At 32.4% G+C, this 17,147-nt stretch overlaps 1 protein-coding gene across 1 annotated transcript in view; it reads left to right on the top strand.

Annotated features, from left to right (window-relative positions):
* The window catches only part of LOC106104959 (B-cell receptor CD22-like), a 32,783-nt gene that overhangs the window by 14,709 nt on the left and 927 nt on the right, over positions 1-17,147 (top strand). The window contains exons 3-14 of the mRNA XM_013285153.1: positions 1,556-1,706; positions 3,966-4,162; positions 4,939-5,049; positions 6,623-6,832; positions 7,907-8,061; positions 9,269-9,416; positions 10,377-10,507; positions 12,107-12,269; positions 13,739-13,890; positions 14,877-15,099; positions 16,076-16,291; positions 16,742-16,870. Coding sequence (XP_013140607.1) covers positions 1,556-1,706; positions 3,966-4,162; positions 4,939-5,049; positions 6,623-6,832; positions 7,907-8,061; positions 9,269-9,416; positions 10,377-10,507; positions 12,107-12,269; positions 13,739-13,890; positions 14,877-15,099; positions 16,076-16,291; positions 16,742-16,870 — 1,986 coding nt within the window. The remainder of the gene's footprint in view (positions 1-1,555; positions 1,707-3,965; positions 4,163-4,938; positions 5,050-6,622; positions 6,833-7,906; positions 8,062-9,268; positions 9,417-10,376; positions 10,508-12,106; positions 12,270-13,738; positions 13,891-14,876; positions 15,100-16,075; positions 16,292-16,741; positions 16,871-17,147) is intronic.

Here is a 17,147-nt window from a genome sequence, read left to right as displayed (position 1 = left end):
TGTTACTCAGTGATAACATATGTAGCTTTTAATGGTGCGAGAATTTTTGAAATCGGTCCAGAAGTTGTTGTGTTATTTTAATACATACAAATATCCAAAAATACAAATCTTTTTTCTGTATAATATTAGTATAGATGAAACATAAATGAACTGTGTTTTCTTCTGCAGAGTTTTAGTAATATTAATGTTAGGTTTTAACGGATGGACTAATCAACATTACCGTGCATTTACTTTTAAAGCTTAAAATTTCAGTACAGGCAGTCCTCGTAGTTACGGCATTTTAGGTTCTCAAAATACGCGACGTAAGTCGAGACACATTTTTTCATATGTTTACATGTAAAATTCAAGACTTAGGTTTCTTATGGTATCAAAAAAAACTTTATTTATAACAAAGGATACTTTATTATAAAAAGTTTTTAAAATAACTATATATGCACTTATGAAATAGCTATTTATTGTGTGTAATTAGGTATCTAAATATGTTATAGTAATAAAATAAATGAACATATAATACATTTTTGATGTCAATTATATAAAGTTTTTCTTAAGCCGTGATGATACACGTGTTAAGGCTAACAACTTTGTAACACGTTCCACGGTTTCGGCAGATAATGGGGCAACATTTCCGAAGAAACGTTATTGTAATGGCTACGTGATTGTAAGGGTCTGTAATATCACACCCAAATATCTAATAGCACGTGAGTGTTAATGATCATTGTAATTGTTGTTTAATCGTACTAATACTACTAAGTTTAGATGGATGGATGAATGGATGTTTGTTCGCGTTTGTAGCCTAAACGGCTGAACGGATCTCCATGAAATTTGGCACAGGTTTAGAGCGTAGTCTGGAAAAACACATAGGCTACTTTTTATCCCGGGAATAGTTATGGTTCTCGTGGGATTCATTAATTTAGTTTTTTTTAATTTTTACTCGATCATTTTGCAACGGTTCAACATATCTTATTGAAAATTTGGCACAGATATAAAACAAAGTCTGGAGTACACATGGGATAAGGTTCATCCTCGAGAAATGACCGGTTTTCGAGGGATACGTAGCTTTTTGTTATTTATATAGTTCGTATGTTTTCCAATAACACGCGGGCGAAGTCGCGGGCAACAGCTAGTTTATCAATATATTTTATGTAACGTTGATTTATTTACATAACTTTATTTAAGAGGGTTTAATTTCAAAATATTACAGAAAACATTGAGATAAAAGAGACTTGTAAATAACTGAATTTTGTCATTCCATAAAACATTTTGTTATTCCATAAAAACAATAAGTTTGTATACAGGGTGATTCTTAACGGACGGATCAACGGTTTTGTGGAGGTATAGGACCTCAATAGCTATAATTTAAACGAAGAGTATGTTGCCCGATTTTCTATAGTTTTGGAATTACTTACTTTTTTGTAAAAAAAATCGGAAAAATCAGATTTCCGACTTAAATTGGACCGTATGTCCAAAACAATGTGTTTACAGAAGTCATTTTTTTAACAAGCCTAATAGTTAGGTTTTCGTACCGTAATATAATAGCGATATTTTATATTGCTAGGTAGCGCGCTAACTCCGGTTGCGGGGACCGTGACGCGGGTGTCGTCGGTGGCGGGTGGCGATGCCGATCTGCCGTGCGACTCACGCCCGCCTTTGCACAATGACAGCCTCCTACTTGTCGTCTGGTATAGGGACGACAATCCTGTTTACAGGTAAGCTAATTTGCTGTTGTATAATTACGATGATTTAAATTCTTAATACTGTTGTGTATAAAATCACTGAGATCAACGCCATATTCACTCTGATACTCGTTATCGTACATTTAAAACTTAAAAGAAATAAGCTTTATTTAGTAGATAATTCTGTTTAATAGTCTATATTGTTTCATTTTTCTACGCAATTAAAGCGTATAATCATGGCAAGCGAAGATCCCTGTACTCATCATCCACTTGCCCTTATTTTTTACGGAGGTTCGGCACAGTATGTGCTGCTCTTCCATACATCTCTATCAGCCGTCATACGTAAAAACGCGAAGAATCCTGTACTGTCCCAAAATATTTACAGTTTTGTGGTGCACTTAAGACAATTAGATTTGGACTTTGAGACAGAAATTTCAGTTGATATGTAGATACTATTGTACAACTTATTGTTAACGTTGTCAGCGGGCCATCCTGATGTTATAAAAAAGACAAATTGTTTTTTTTTGTTTTTAGTATGTATTTGATTCATTCAAAATCATCTGGGCCAATTTTAAAAATTCCTTCACCATTAGAAACGTAATTTATCTGTGAGTAACATAGGGCGAAGTCGCTAGCAATAGCTAGTTAAATATAAAATTGTGCAATAACACTAACATCTCAAAATAAATGTTAAGTAATATCTCTGATATTATATTGACATTACTATGCAAGTCGTAAAGTCAAATAGAACTTTTTAAATATGTACGAGAGCGCCGACTTGCATATGAAACGTGAGGCAAGTTGTAAGCTTACACAACGGTTACCGGAGCATTATTAAAACGTTTTCAAAATACTTTGCCAACTCACTGTGGCTGTTTCTTTTTGCGTAATTTAATTTCAATGAACGTGTCATGAATGTTGTGTTTTGTTTTTCTATAATTCACTTGTTACACGAAAAGTGCAGTTGACTTAAGCCCGCTACACACTTTAAGTTTCATCTAAACAGTCGAATCTTTCAGATAAAACTACAAGTCTGTAGTGGGCTTAAAACTGTTTTATCAATTTTAAACTTGAATCAGAACCCAATATCTTATATAGCATTTTTCATGTATCCCTTGCATTCCCGTCGTTCCGTATATAAATAAGTAAAAAAAGATTTTATTTTCGCTTTGTAAAGTATTAAAACAATGTTGGATAGTGGAGAACAATGCAGGCAATATAATTCAACTATATTGCTCCGGCTCTTTGTGATAGTATCGGATAGATTTCACGATTCTTTTTAATGATTTCCTTGGAAATTTACTGCAATATCAACCGAGTTGACAAATAAAATAGTTTTAAACTCGATACCTCGAATATTTAGCATTTATTTTTGTTGTTTCACACTTCACACTAATATTATAAATGCGAAAGTTTAGATGGATGTATGGATGTTTGTTAGCGTTTGTAGCCTAAACCGCTAAACGGATTTCGATGAAATTTGGTATCGATGTAGAGGATTATCTGGAAGAACACATTGGCTACTCACTTCTGTTTTTTTTTAATTCCACGCCGACGGAGTCGCTGGCGAAAGCTAGTGTCAAAATAATACTTTTTATATTAAAAAAAATACTACTCACTTCGTATATGACGGTGGATGTTTGTCGTTTTAGGATTTATTACACCAATTTAGTTTTTTTTTAAAGGTGCTTTTTAACTCACCGGCACATTTTATGCTACGAGATGTTAGATTGTACGAGTTGTATAAAACACGACCTAGTTTTATCGTGTCGGACGAGTTTTAACATAAAATATTTTAGTTTAGCTCCACTCTAGGCAGCACAACCGATATTGCGAAAAATTCAATACGTTTGACTTGATGCTTTATTGCGTAAAGCAGTAAAATAAATATTACAAATATTGAATTGGAAAAAACATATGAGAAATTTGTCAATATGTGAGTCTATTTTCATGTACCGGATGAGGACTAAACAACCTTGAATTCGAAAATTATTATTCCAATGTAAATGTAAAAATTTGCCTCGATTGAGTACCGAAAACTACAATTTATTACGTTCTCATATCTACGCAATGACGATGCAGGTTTACAAAGATTCCAGTAAAATCACTTATTATGTTATAGCCTGAATTGATCAATTTGATTAAAATGATTGCTAAGGTTTAAAGTCCTATTAACAATCGAAGATAATTTTTTTTAGAGACTGAACGAAAGTAGTTATAAGTTTCATAAAAAATCGGTAAAATAATTTTCGAATTGGTATCAAGGATAATTTTGATATTATGTTTGAATAGTTACGACACGCGTGTGCAAGGGCCCACTGCTCATTGGACGGATGACGCGTTCGCGGAGCGATCCCGCTGGCTCGGCATGCCGCACTCTTCGCTGCGACTGCGCAACGTGCAGGCTCGCGACCGCGCCATCTACAGGTGTCGGGTTGACTTCCAAGTCTCCCCTACGAGAAATTATAGAATCGCTCTCGATGTTATTGGTAAGTATATAACTGTGATCATGTATAACTTTGTAAGTAAATTCTATTCAATTAGATCGCAGACTTTAAAAAATGTGACTTCTACAGTTGGTATTAAAATATATTCCTATGAGCCCGACTTTCAACCAAGCAATTGAAAACGGCGTTAAGTAGGCGTAACATTATGTTAAATTCTCCTATCATTCTCACAATCTGCACTTACCCGCTCGCAAAACAATAAACTGGCGGTAGATGTTCATTTTGGTAAGCGATATCAGGATTGCAGCGTAACGAGGCCCGCGATCGGCGCTATCCCCTGCTGAATACTCATATCATCAAACCTTTTGTTTTGTGCCAACGAAAACATTTTCATTTCCCTCGTATTCTATGGTTGAAAGCCGTTCTCGGTTTGTTTATCCCCAATTTGAGGGTATTGAAGCGCGTGACGGGCCGTGTTCTATTTGCCGTATCGGTTTAATGGTGAATAGATATTGAATACAAAAGATATTCCAGTTAAATATTGGCTCTTACAATTTCTCTGCAATTTTTAAGATTCTTACAATCCGTTTACATGTCTTTAATACTTTAAGAACGTTGTTAATTTTCTTCATAAATATTATTTTCACTAATTGGTATATTGAAAACAATAATTTCTTGAATTACAATGACTTCACTTGTTTGACCTTGAACATTCTTGGGTAGATATTTTTCAAATTAAATGTTTCCAGGAAGTACTGACTTTGAGTACCTCATCATTCAAATTACTCAGATATGTTTAATGTGTTTTTTTTTATTAGAACTCCCGAACAAACCGGTGATCTTCGATGAGTACGGCAACGAAGTGTCCGGAGTTGCAGGGCCTTATTATGAGGGCACAGATTTCAAATTAATATGCTCAGTAAGTGGAGGTGAGTGTAATAGTTATAAGTTAAAACATCAGAAATTAGTACATGAATAATATCTATTTTTGTAATGTTTATTGAACCGTTTTCTTTGAAATACATCCAATATTGTTCGATTTTTAGCAATATTGATATTTAATTTACTTGTTTGTTTTTCCTTTGATTCTCATAAAAGTTTCATGAAGACGACGTTTTCCTTTTCAAAATATCCAACTTTCCTATCTTACATTTATGTTTGTTGTAACGAAATCTCAAAGTTAATCAAATGTCGAGATATTTATGAATAAATCAATTGGCTACTCAATTTACGATGTAATATAAAACTTTTTCGGGCAAGATCTACGTCGTAAAATGACGTGAAAAATTAGATTAAGAAAAATATACTTCCTCCGGTATTAAAAATAATAATCTCATAAATTAATTTGTATCTAATATCATAATTTTGTTTCATATATGCTTATAGGAATCAATGTGCATGCTGCAACAGATGTTTATGAAAATTTGCATAATTACTATGCCACATATGTTCGTTCTTTTAGTTATTTATAATGTTATTTTTATATTTATTTCCTTACTAGCTGTTCCCATGCGACTTCATCCGCATGATACTATGAAAATTTTATTTTATTGATTACATCTGTCAAATTATCAATTACAAATGTCAAAATGACATGACATGATGACACCCAAAAATTGTTTCCTTGATATTGGCAACAACTTATGGTCTCATTCCCACATTAGAGTTTTAGTCCAAAATATTTACCACCTAAGTTCAATGGCGTAAAAAATGTTGCCTAAAGCGTGACGCAAGTGTAGGGCTTTTTTTTCTACTATTGCAGACATCTTTGGCAACAAAGAAGTGTGTGTTTACGGTTTATTATAATAGTATAGATTTTAATAGAGACCTACAAAAATAAAACAGAACTTATAAAAATCTTCAAGAACTGTTATATCGTTCCTTGAAAAAAATGAAGTAAAACGCAACATTACTGTTTCCTATTTCGACGTTCTTCCTGTTGCTTGTAGAACTTATTTGGAGAAAGTCATACTTTTGTACCGTACTCAATAGTAAGTAGTACTTGAAGGCACTTAACACCGACATTCCGTGTACGGCTTCGTGTAACATTATCAGGGATTATCATAGTGTTACAGCATTGTAATTATTGTGTTTATGTTCACTGTTCTAAGTTTTGTATTTGTTACTTTCAAAGAAATTAATAATGTTTTTATTTTAAAACTTAACTTAGACTACAGCTTTTTATTATTTTATTACGTTGAGTTAATTTAGTTAACCTTAGGTTAAGTAGAATTGTAAACTTAGCTTAAGATTATCTTATTTTTCTATGAATAAATAACGAAATTTTTATTTTTATTGTAACATTTTAAGTAGTAATTTATTTAATAGTTTTCATTAGAAACATTATTTGCATAAAGTATATTTTTAAAATAAAAAATAGGTATTACATTTAAAATGTGATTTGCAAAGTACAAGACCAACGTGTAACACGATGCTAAATTTAACGCCATGTTACCCTTTTGTCTATAAACTTTCTAATGTAATCCATTTGGACTGAAACAGGTAATCCAATTCCGCGAGTGCAGTGGCTTCAGGGCGATACTGTGCTCGCGACGCTAGGTGTCGGCGAAATTCAGCTCGGCCCCACGAGGTCATTGAACCTGCTAATAAGGAATGCATCGCGATCGCATTTCACAACCGTTTATACTTGTACTGCAGACAACACTTTGTTGGCACCGCCTCAACGGTCTACCGTCCGGGTGGATCTATACTGTAAGTGAATTACAAATTATTTTATTACTATGGCAAATTTTCTGTCACTTTATACGACAATCTTTTTAAACTTTAGTCGAACTGAATTCAAATTATACAAGAGTAAAGTGTTCTCAAATATATAAACAATGATTTTGAGATAAGTTTACAGTCATACATATTGTCAAATATATCAAATTAATCATAAGTTTTTATAACGTATCAACTTATTAATTGCTGTACATTATAAGATACTAGCTTTCTCCCGCTACTCCGTTCGCGTGAGTTTAAAAAATAATGAGTAGCCTATGAGTTCTTCCAGACTATCCGCTAAATCTACGAATATGCCAAATTTTATTGAAATCCGCTCAGCCGTTTAGGTTACAAACTCTAACAAACATCCATCCATACATCTAAACTTTCACATTATTTATGATATTAGTAAGATTCAAAGTAAATCTTAATAATATACGTAAGTGTTATTGAAAACTAATTCCCATATTGACTTAGTAATTGATACCTATAATAATTTCCGATAAAGGTATAATTTATAGGAATTGTAGGAGCTTACGTTTTATGTTACTTTCAATCGAATTATTTCCGTCAAAGTAATGAATTTAAAATTGCCTTACGTGTCATATGGCGTCATATGGCCTCATTCCAAATGTGTCACGGACGTTCTATAACATTACTTTGGTCACTGCCCGAGTTTAATTACATGAAGATTACAAAAAAATGTACCGTAACGTGAAATTAAGTAATTGAACATAGTTACAGGGAAATTGAAAATAATATATTCGTAAAACGTAATTGTTGTTTGTTATACGTTATTCCCTACAATAACTTTTTAAATTATATAGTTAGAAATCATATACGAGTAGTAAATGATGCGATGACCTTAGACATATGTATTTAAGAGATTTACAGAATACTATAATGTAACAATGATGACCTTTTTCCCATTCTTTCATCCCGATGATTTTTAGGTTACAGAAGTTTCCAGAAAGTAGTAAAATATGTTGTAAAAGTTTTTGTACTCTTTTAATTATGCTTCATCTTAATTTTGAAAGATTTGATAATAACGTTTTCTAACAGTACGACCTCTAACGGTGGAAATATTATCAAGAGAACAACCATTATCAGTGGGAAGGAAAGCAGATTTGTGGTGCAAGTCGACGGGAGCTCGCCCGCCAGCGACAATGACATGGTGGCTAAGCGGGAAAAAACTTAATACAGAAACAAAACAGCAGGTGCAATTTATATTTATTTTAAATTTTAACTTAGTAAATACAAAATAATGTGCCATTGTAAAACAAATGCATTGTTTAATTTTGTTTCGACAATCGCCAAAGGTCTAACAAAAACATTTATTCAATATACAGAAGAGTCATTTTCGTGTAATCATCACTAACCCTATCTACAGATTTAATTGTAATTAAATTAATTGCCAATAGGTGGCATAAAATAATGTTCAAATGTTTATATTTTATTTTATAACAAAAGATGGAGCTTGTTGTAATTTGTAAAATATTTTATTACAAGGTGGTGGCACATAACTTTACAATAAGTTACCTTTCAGAGAAAGTACCGGCGAAAAATTTATGTTCACTGCCTCGTCTATTTATTCTTTTAAAGTCTTTGTTCTTTGAAGTACAAAGTATCAGTTCATTTCTTTTTTTAAAAAGTCAGTGGAAATGTTTTGCATCTATCTTCCTACGTTGAGTTATCATCTGGCACCGGCCTGAGTAATTTCGCGCGTAATCTTTGCGCCCTCCTCCCCCGCACCCTCCCCCCTATCCCCTATAGATTGCCGTCATCAACGCTTCCCTGCGTGCATCCATTAATTTCCTGCTAGATTGAATGGCAAAGCTCTATCTTGTGGAATGTCCCTCATTCAATACGACTGTCGATTTCTATATTAAAGTTTTTAATTATTAGACTTTAATGAGAAAAAAATCAACCGACTTTTATAAGCTGTTGCTCGCGACTTCGTTCGCGTGTAATTAAAAAATCTAAAAGATATAGGCTATGTTACTCACAGATAAGTTACCTTTCTATCTTTGAAATAATGTTTTAAATCGGCCCAGTAGCTTTTGACTTATTTCAATACATACAAATCAATCTTTTCTTTTTATAATATTAGCATAGATATCGATATAATGCGTTTTTCCAACAAATTTGTCAGTATGAACTTAGCGAGGATTTTTTGTGTTTATTTATCTACATTTTGATGTTTCAAGTTCTTGTCTATAGTGACATTATAAAGAGGAAAGATTTGTATTTTTGTACGTATTGAAATAACTAAAGAACTACTGGGCTGATTTTAAAAATTCTTTCACCGTTAGACAGGTAATTTATCTGAGTAACATAGGATGTTTTTTTTATTTTGACGCGGACGAAGCCGCGAGCAACAACTAGTATTTAATGAAAAAAGTCTAACAGATATCGTATAAAAAGATGACGATGGAGGAAGGTAATGAGACACAATCGCTACTGCAATGGACGCCTCAGAAAGAGCACAATGGACAAGTACTTGCGTGCAGAGCTGAGCATACGAAGTTTAACCAATCCACTATTGAAAGCAGATTGACGTTAAACATATACTGTGAGTACAACTGTCTTTATGAGTATCCATATTTTTTTTTATAGGGTCTATAGTTCCTTAGAATATGTCAGTCCCGTAATATTATAAAAAATATTAAAACACTTATAAAAATACTTAATGTTATAAATAAAAACAAAATTACAAAAAAGAAAAGTAATAAAAAGTAAAAAAGTAAGGCCTATAGCGTGGTATGGACATGTTATGCGACGAGACAATGGGGACATAAACCTGAAAGTGTTAAGAATGAATGTGGATGGCTACAAAGGCAGAGGAAAACCGAAGAAAGTATGGATGGATTGTGTTAAAGAGGATATGCTTAAGAAAGGAGTGAATTCAGATATGACGGCTGATAGAGATGTATGGAAGAGCAGCACATACTGTGCCGATCCTCCATAAGGGAGCAGGGCACGTTGATGATGACAGTAAAGCCTTTAGCGCCATCGACATTTTGAGTATCAAAAAAATCACAATATTTATGTTAAAGGTATTAAGTTGCCTCAGTCTAGACATTTACATGACGAATTAGTAATTTAAATAAACGTTGAATAATTTAATTTAATTTAATTAACAGTGGGAATGCTCAAACGTATTTTGTTTCTTGAAATTATCTAATTTACAGTGAACGTTCTCGTGTTCTACCTTTTAAATTGTATATTTAGAGGCGTAGATAATTTATTTTCTATTTTACTTCGAATCATTTGATAATTAACCCTTAATCTGACGAAGTTTTAAGCAAAAAAATTATTGTTATTAGTATTTACATTTGAGGATATAAAATATAAATGTGATTTAATGAAATATATTATACTTAATTTGTTGTTAGCATTGTACATTATCGATATATAGGTTTATATTGTTGTTAATCTAAATACAATTATATTTAGCAATATGTTCTACTTGAAGTTGGAGAGAAATTAGTTTTAGTGTTAGTATTTTCCAATCAATATCTGTCTTATTTAGATGTTCCAATCGCGAGAATGCACCTCGGCTCCAAGATGAATCCGAACGACATCGAGGAAGGCGATGATGTTTACTTTGAATGTGAGGTCGACGCGAACCCGCCTGCTTATAAAGTTGTATGGGAACACAATGTAAGTATATTATACTTCATACTAATATTATAAATGCGGAAGTTAAGATTGATCGATCTAACAAACGTAAGAGTTTGTACCCTAAACGGCCGGATTTTGAGAAATTAGGTATAGACGTAGAGGGTAGTCTTGAAGAACACATAGACCTTTAATTTTTTTAATTCCACGCGGATCAGTCGCAGGCGAAAGCTAGTTATATCATAAATTCGAAAGTTTAGATGGATGAATGAAGATGTAAGAGTTTATAGCCTAAACGTCTGAATTTTGATGAAATTTGGTATAGATGTAGAGGACAGTCTGGATGAAAACATAGGATAATTTGTTTTTCTTTTTAATTCCACGCGAACCGAGTCGCGGGCCTATATCTATACTGTTAAAATAAATATCGATACTGCGCTGCATGATTGGCGCAACACTAGATTGACATTTTCGTCCCGTCCCTATCTGACAGCTGTCAATGTCATTCAGATGTATCAGAATAGCGCGCCATTCTAAGAGGCAGCAGCCTGTGTGTTTAAGTTAATTATATTGTTATATATTATTTGCCCAAAAATACTTAATATAATAAAGCGTAAACACACGCTACTTCATGGCGTAGGATGTTAGCAATCACATTATACTTTTGAATAATGCTTTTTTAATAAAAAGCCCTACACCTACGTCACGCTTTAGGCTATACATTTTCTTGGAAATATTTTGGATAAAAACCCTAATGTGGGTAAGACACCATAAGTTGCTGCCAACATCAAGGAAGCAAGGTTGCCATGCTTTGTCATTATGTCATGTCATTTTGACTTTGAAATTCATAATTTGACAAATGTAAACAATAAAATAAAGTTTTTTTTTATAATTTTATGCGTATGACGCCGCACGGGAACATCTCTTATATTTTTTATTACTATCTCATGAATCGATAGTTTAAATAACCTAGTTCAGTTATAATAAACTCTCTATTCACATCTATGTTAATAGTTGATGAACAATTCATAACTCTGTGTAATTAGTATTTAATAATTAATTGTGCTGGTACATTTGATATATTGTACACGTTTATTATAAACATACGATTGTATTGTATGAAGTTTTTATTTAAAGGTTAAAGCTTTCATAGTTTGGTTGATTATTAACATTATCTTACTTAAAACATTATTATAGAAAAAGCGTGTATATATATATACTGATGTTATATAGATACAATAACGACTGGTTCGATTTCAAAGATATTTCCAGCATCGAAAAGCTACGTACAAACTGAGTAACGTAGGCTGCATTTTTACTTTTTTGAAATCCACTCGGACGAAGTCGTGGGCAACAGCTGGTATAGAATATAAGGATAGATTTTTATAATATCAAAGATATTATATGTTGTTAATTTACTAATAATTCCTTCAACCATTCCGACTAAGCTCGAGGCTTATGATAGGATATGGTTCACGACAATAGTCAATGTTGAGATTCGAAGCCTCGACCGCAAGATCGGTAGTCCATACCCCAAGCCATTAGGCTAATAACCCTTAATAGTGATTAAAAATCAGAATAATGCAAGTATTACTTTCTTCTATTCAAACGAAAGCGCTATTGATGTGTTTCTATCCACAGGGTGTTTTATTACAAAATAACCCTCCCAATGGAGTGATATTGACTGGCAATACGAATTTAGCGTTACGTAACGTGTCTCGACATCAGGCGGGGAAGTACACGTGCACCGCATCTAATGTAGAAGGCGACGGAAAGTCACCGCCTTTGCAACTACAAGTTGTTTGTAAGTATGAATATTCCATTTGGTGTATTAGAGTGTCTTTTGTTTAAAATCGTTTTTTTTTGTTTTATGTTTTATGCCTGTTTAGTAACATTAATATGAGATATTAAAAAAATGTTAGATTGAAAAAAGTGTTAACATTTTAAAATTAGAATGTACAAAAACGATAGAATTAAAATTGCATGTGAAATATGCATTTATTAAAATAGAATATAAGTATTTGTCGGCTATCAAAATTTGTAAGGAATCATTATAATCTTTTTTTTTGTGTTTTTATGGCTTTTTAATTGAATTTATCAATTCATTGGAAATGTCTATTCACCTAAAAGGGTAGGATAGTTCCAGGTACAGACTTATTCTATGATCTGAAAATAACGACAGTTAATAAATTGTAATATAAAGATATACGAAACTTTTAAAATCAGCGTTACAAGATATACTGCTAGATGTTTAATAATACAAAGGAATTTATTATAGACTAATATGTTCTTAGCCTACGTAAAACTTATATTCCTTACCTTAAAAACATAAATTTACAATCTTTAAAAACATCTGTGTTTTATACAGAAGGATACTGTCTTAAGTAAATTATCCTATTACAAGATGAAGCAAATCGCTGAATAAGAATGCTCGAGACAACAAAATAAAGGGAACATGCTGTGTTTAGTAATGTCTGATTTTAAAATTGAATCAATTCTACCCCAAGAAGAATTGTTTCATGTTTTGTTTTAAAGCCAGTGAGAACAAAACATTCTTTAATCTTATGCTTTTTCTAATATTGAAGAAAAGTTATTTATATTCTATTACTTACTTCCGCATTGACAAGGGTTTAGTGTAATAAATCCCTTGTACCCGACGAAGGTAAATTACCCAGTTTTGGTCCTTTTAGCGAATTCTTAAGAAAAGTTAACCGAGATAATGGGTAAAATTAAAGAAAATTAAATTAAAGGAGAAAAACATCGATATGTTTTAGATTTTAAAAGATTAAATTAAACTTAATTAAGTTTAAAACGTAAAAAAAAGTTTAAACTAAATTAATCTTAAATAAGTTCCCATATTTTTTTATATCATTTGAAGCGTTATACAATTTATGTATTATATTTATTTGTCTTATATATAACTTGCGTTCAAAGAAGCCTTTTGACTATTGGATTTTTATTATGTTGATTGTAGATTACATTTGGAAGAATGTCATTGATATAACAATGAATCTTACTTCTTACTAATAACATAAATGTAAATCTTTATGGATGGATGTTTGTTAGACTTTGTAGCTCAGCTGAACGGATTTTGATGAAATTTGGCATTGCTGTAGAGCATAGATTGGAAGAACAATAGGCTACTCACTTTTGTTTTTGTTAATACTACGCGGACGGAGCTGCGGGCGAAAGCTAGTATTCTAATAATATAAAAATAGGTGATTTTACATTGAAAATAATTTTACAATATAACTAAAACATTTTTTGTCCCAGACCGTCCCGTGTGCCGAAGGGGCGAGGTTAAATTGATCGGGGCTGCATTACAAGAGCCATCGAGCGTCGAATGCGAAGTAGACGCGTTTCCACCGCCCAATACTTTCGAGTGGACTCTCAACAACTCCGCGACCTCGATAAAGGTCGATCCTGTAAGTACCAGATAATATAAAATTTATTTTATACACAGACTAAAGTAAAGTAGTGAGCTAAATATAATTTTATTTTGCTATCTGACTTAAATACTCTTTGTTAATATATAATCTATCTTGTAAAGTATTTTTAAAAGTATGTCTAACTTGTTACTAAAATAAATGAGAAGGTTTAGCTTGATGGATAGACGTTTATTAGAATATAGAGCCTAAATGGATAATAAACGGATCTTGATAAAATTTTCCATAGATATAGAACATAGACTGGAAAAACACAGTTACAAATTATTTTTTATTTTAATTCCGCGCGGATGGAGTCGCGGGCGAAAGCTAGTATGAAAATTATTAATAAGTAATAGAAAGTGACGGTAAAATAATAACAACTTCATACTTAACGTCGTTTTTATTTCATTTGTACACTATGTTCCAATGTTTATGTAAAACTTCTATGTGTCAACTTTATGTGGCCTTCACAGTCGAATTTGTACCGAAGCGATGACAAATACTTTGTTGTGGTTGTGTACGAAAACGACCCTTTGAAGGTCTTTAGGGTTGGGAACACAATTAACTCCCCTCGATGGTACGCTTGATAAGTCATAGTTATCAAGTGGAATGAATATTTTTAGTATATAAAGAAATTAAAAAAGTGTATAGAGGAGGCATAGTTGACACTTATAAATTAAAAAACAAATCTCACTAACGCTATCTGTTGATAATATTGCTAATAGGTGTCATAAATATTTTTTTGTATTGTATTTTTGACGCCGTTTAGTTTATTTTATAACAAAAGATGGAGCTTAATATAATTTTGTAAAATATTTTATTACATTTCAATACATACACGAGGTACTAAACTTGACAATTGATAGTATCTTTCAGAGAATGTGCCGGTGAAAAATTTCACTACGCCTAGTCTATATATTTCTTAATTTCTACATCAAAATATGAAAGAATATATAAACTAACAAATGAAAATTTCCACCTAGGATCGGTTTTCAATCGACGCGTCCGCTGGAAAATCGATATTAACATATCTGCCGGTATCTGAAATCGATTACGGGACGCTGTCGTGTCGGGCGACTAACTTAGCGGGGCAGCAAGTTTCGCCGTGCGTGTACACACTGCTGCCGGCCACGCGCCCCGACCCGCCCGCCAACTGCACCGTGTACAACCTCACACACGACTCGTTGGATTTAATGTGCTTACCAGGTACGTACTGACGAATATAGGATAACTAATATAGAATCGAAGTGTTAGAGTTTCTTATAAGTTTTAAAAACATTTATGTAGGGTTGGGGCGATTAAATAAACAGTCTTCATATTTGATCACTTTTTTGTCATCATTTTTTTTCGTCTTTAACTAATAAATGATAAAATAAATGGAAACTTCAGAAACCCAGCAATAGTTGGTTAAAATTATGTAGAAAGAATGAAAGACTGGGTGAAAATGAAGGCGTTTACTATAAAAAAATTATACGCATCCAATTGTTTTAACAATTTTTTCAATCTACTCTTGTAACATTTTTAATAACAAGTTATAATATTACCATTGTTTCTTTTATAAATAGTATTATTTAATGCAGTTTAAATTTTTCTTTAATTTTAATTTTAAAAGAATTATACTAAAACAACATTCAGCGCCATCTGTGGGTCGCTTACTGACTAGTATTAATTTGTGATTGGTCAATTCAAATAGTTCCTATTATGCAAGCATAACTTTCTTGTTTCTAACACTGTTAAAAAATATCTATAAAATGAATTTTAAATTATAACGTTTATGTCTGCGTTATAAATGTAAATTCCCCAGACATTTTCGTCCGTACAATATTGCCCTTATTACCAAACATTCTAATTTAGTGTCTGGTCTCATTTGGCAATGGCCCAATTTAGAGGCTTTAACTATTTATGATTCTAAATTATCATCGAAATTGCCAGTACTCTGTTACATTACGAAATTTGTTGTTATCCTTTCAATGTTCTGGATAAATAACGGACGCAAGCGCTAAATGAGCACGAAATAAGTGTAAATTTCTATTACGAAACCAACCGAATTATTTATATTTAGTGGTGCAAATAAACTTGAATTTATTTTACAAATAATGATATATGTTATACGATTCTATAAATAACTAACTCCTTTGTGCTTTATTAAATAAAAGTTTTATGAATTAGTAAAAATTTTTAGGTTATGAAGGTGGTCTCCAATGTGTGTTTGTTGCTGAAGTGTGGGCAAATGAAGGTCTTGTAGTAAACGCAAGTAACGGAGCAGCCCTTTGGAATCTTAGAAGACTCGGAGCTAAGAGACAGTTAAAAATAATCGTGTACGCTGCTAACGCCAGAGGACGATCGGAACATGTCATTTTTACAGTAGAAACTGCACCCAGATTATCTCCAAGAACAGGTAAATTATCGCCATAATAATAACTAACTGCTGCTCGCGACTTCGCCCGCGTGAATATTTAAATAAAATTTTACTCACTGATAACGTAGCTATTTTTCACTATTGTGAAATAATTATTAAAATTAATAATTAATAACAATTATTAAAATTAATAATTATTAAAAAAATTGAGTTATTTCTAGTCATAAAAATACAAATTATTAAGTCATAATAAGATTGTCTGTAAATATAAATTCAATTGAAATACCCGTTTTCTTTAACCGACAGACAAAAGTTTTGTTGTTAAAGAAAGTTAAATATCTTTGTAAACTGACAGTTTCAGTCTACCGTTGGACAAAGATCTTTAATTTAGGAAATTACGAATTTAGCTTCAAATAAAAATTTTACGAATAGTTAAAAAAACAATGTCAAGAAAGGAAGGTATTAAATATCTTAAGACATTTGGCACAGAAGCACAAGAAGCGTGGGAGGTGAACTGGGCAGTGGGCGGCGTGCTGGGCGCGGCGTGCACGGTCGCCCTTATCTTGTGCTTAGCGCTACTCGCTACCAGATTACGTCACCGGTCGCGGGATTACGAAGGTATTTACGTTTTTAAATTATTACTAAAGAGATTCAAATATATATAGAGGTAGACATATTTAACTCACTTGAAATATTCACATGTCCATCTTACTAACCCTTCCTATTGATAGTTCCTAAAACCACATGTTAATAACCAATTGTATTTAAATTTATTACCAATATTTGAATGAAAAGATGGAGCTTATTTTGTAAAATGTTTAAATACAGGTCAATATAAGAACACGATGATTTAGTACCATTCAGAGAAAGTACCGGTGAAAAAATATTGTTTACT

This window comes from Papilio polytes, unplaced genomic scaffold, assembly GCF_000836215.1.
Source record: "Papilio polytes unplaced genomic scaffold, Ppol_1.0 DF823288.1, whole genome shotgun sequence".
In the NCBI taxonomy this organism is placed as follows: domain Eukaryota; kingdom Metazoa; phylum Arthropoda; class Insecta; order Lepidoptera; family Papilionidae; genus Papilio; species Papilio polytes.
This window is presented reverse-complemented; position numbering and strand designations above follow the sequence as displayed.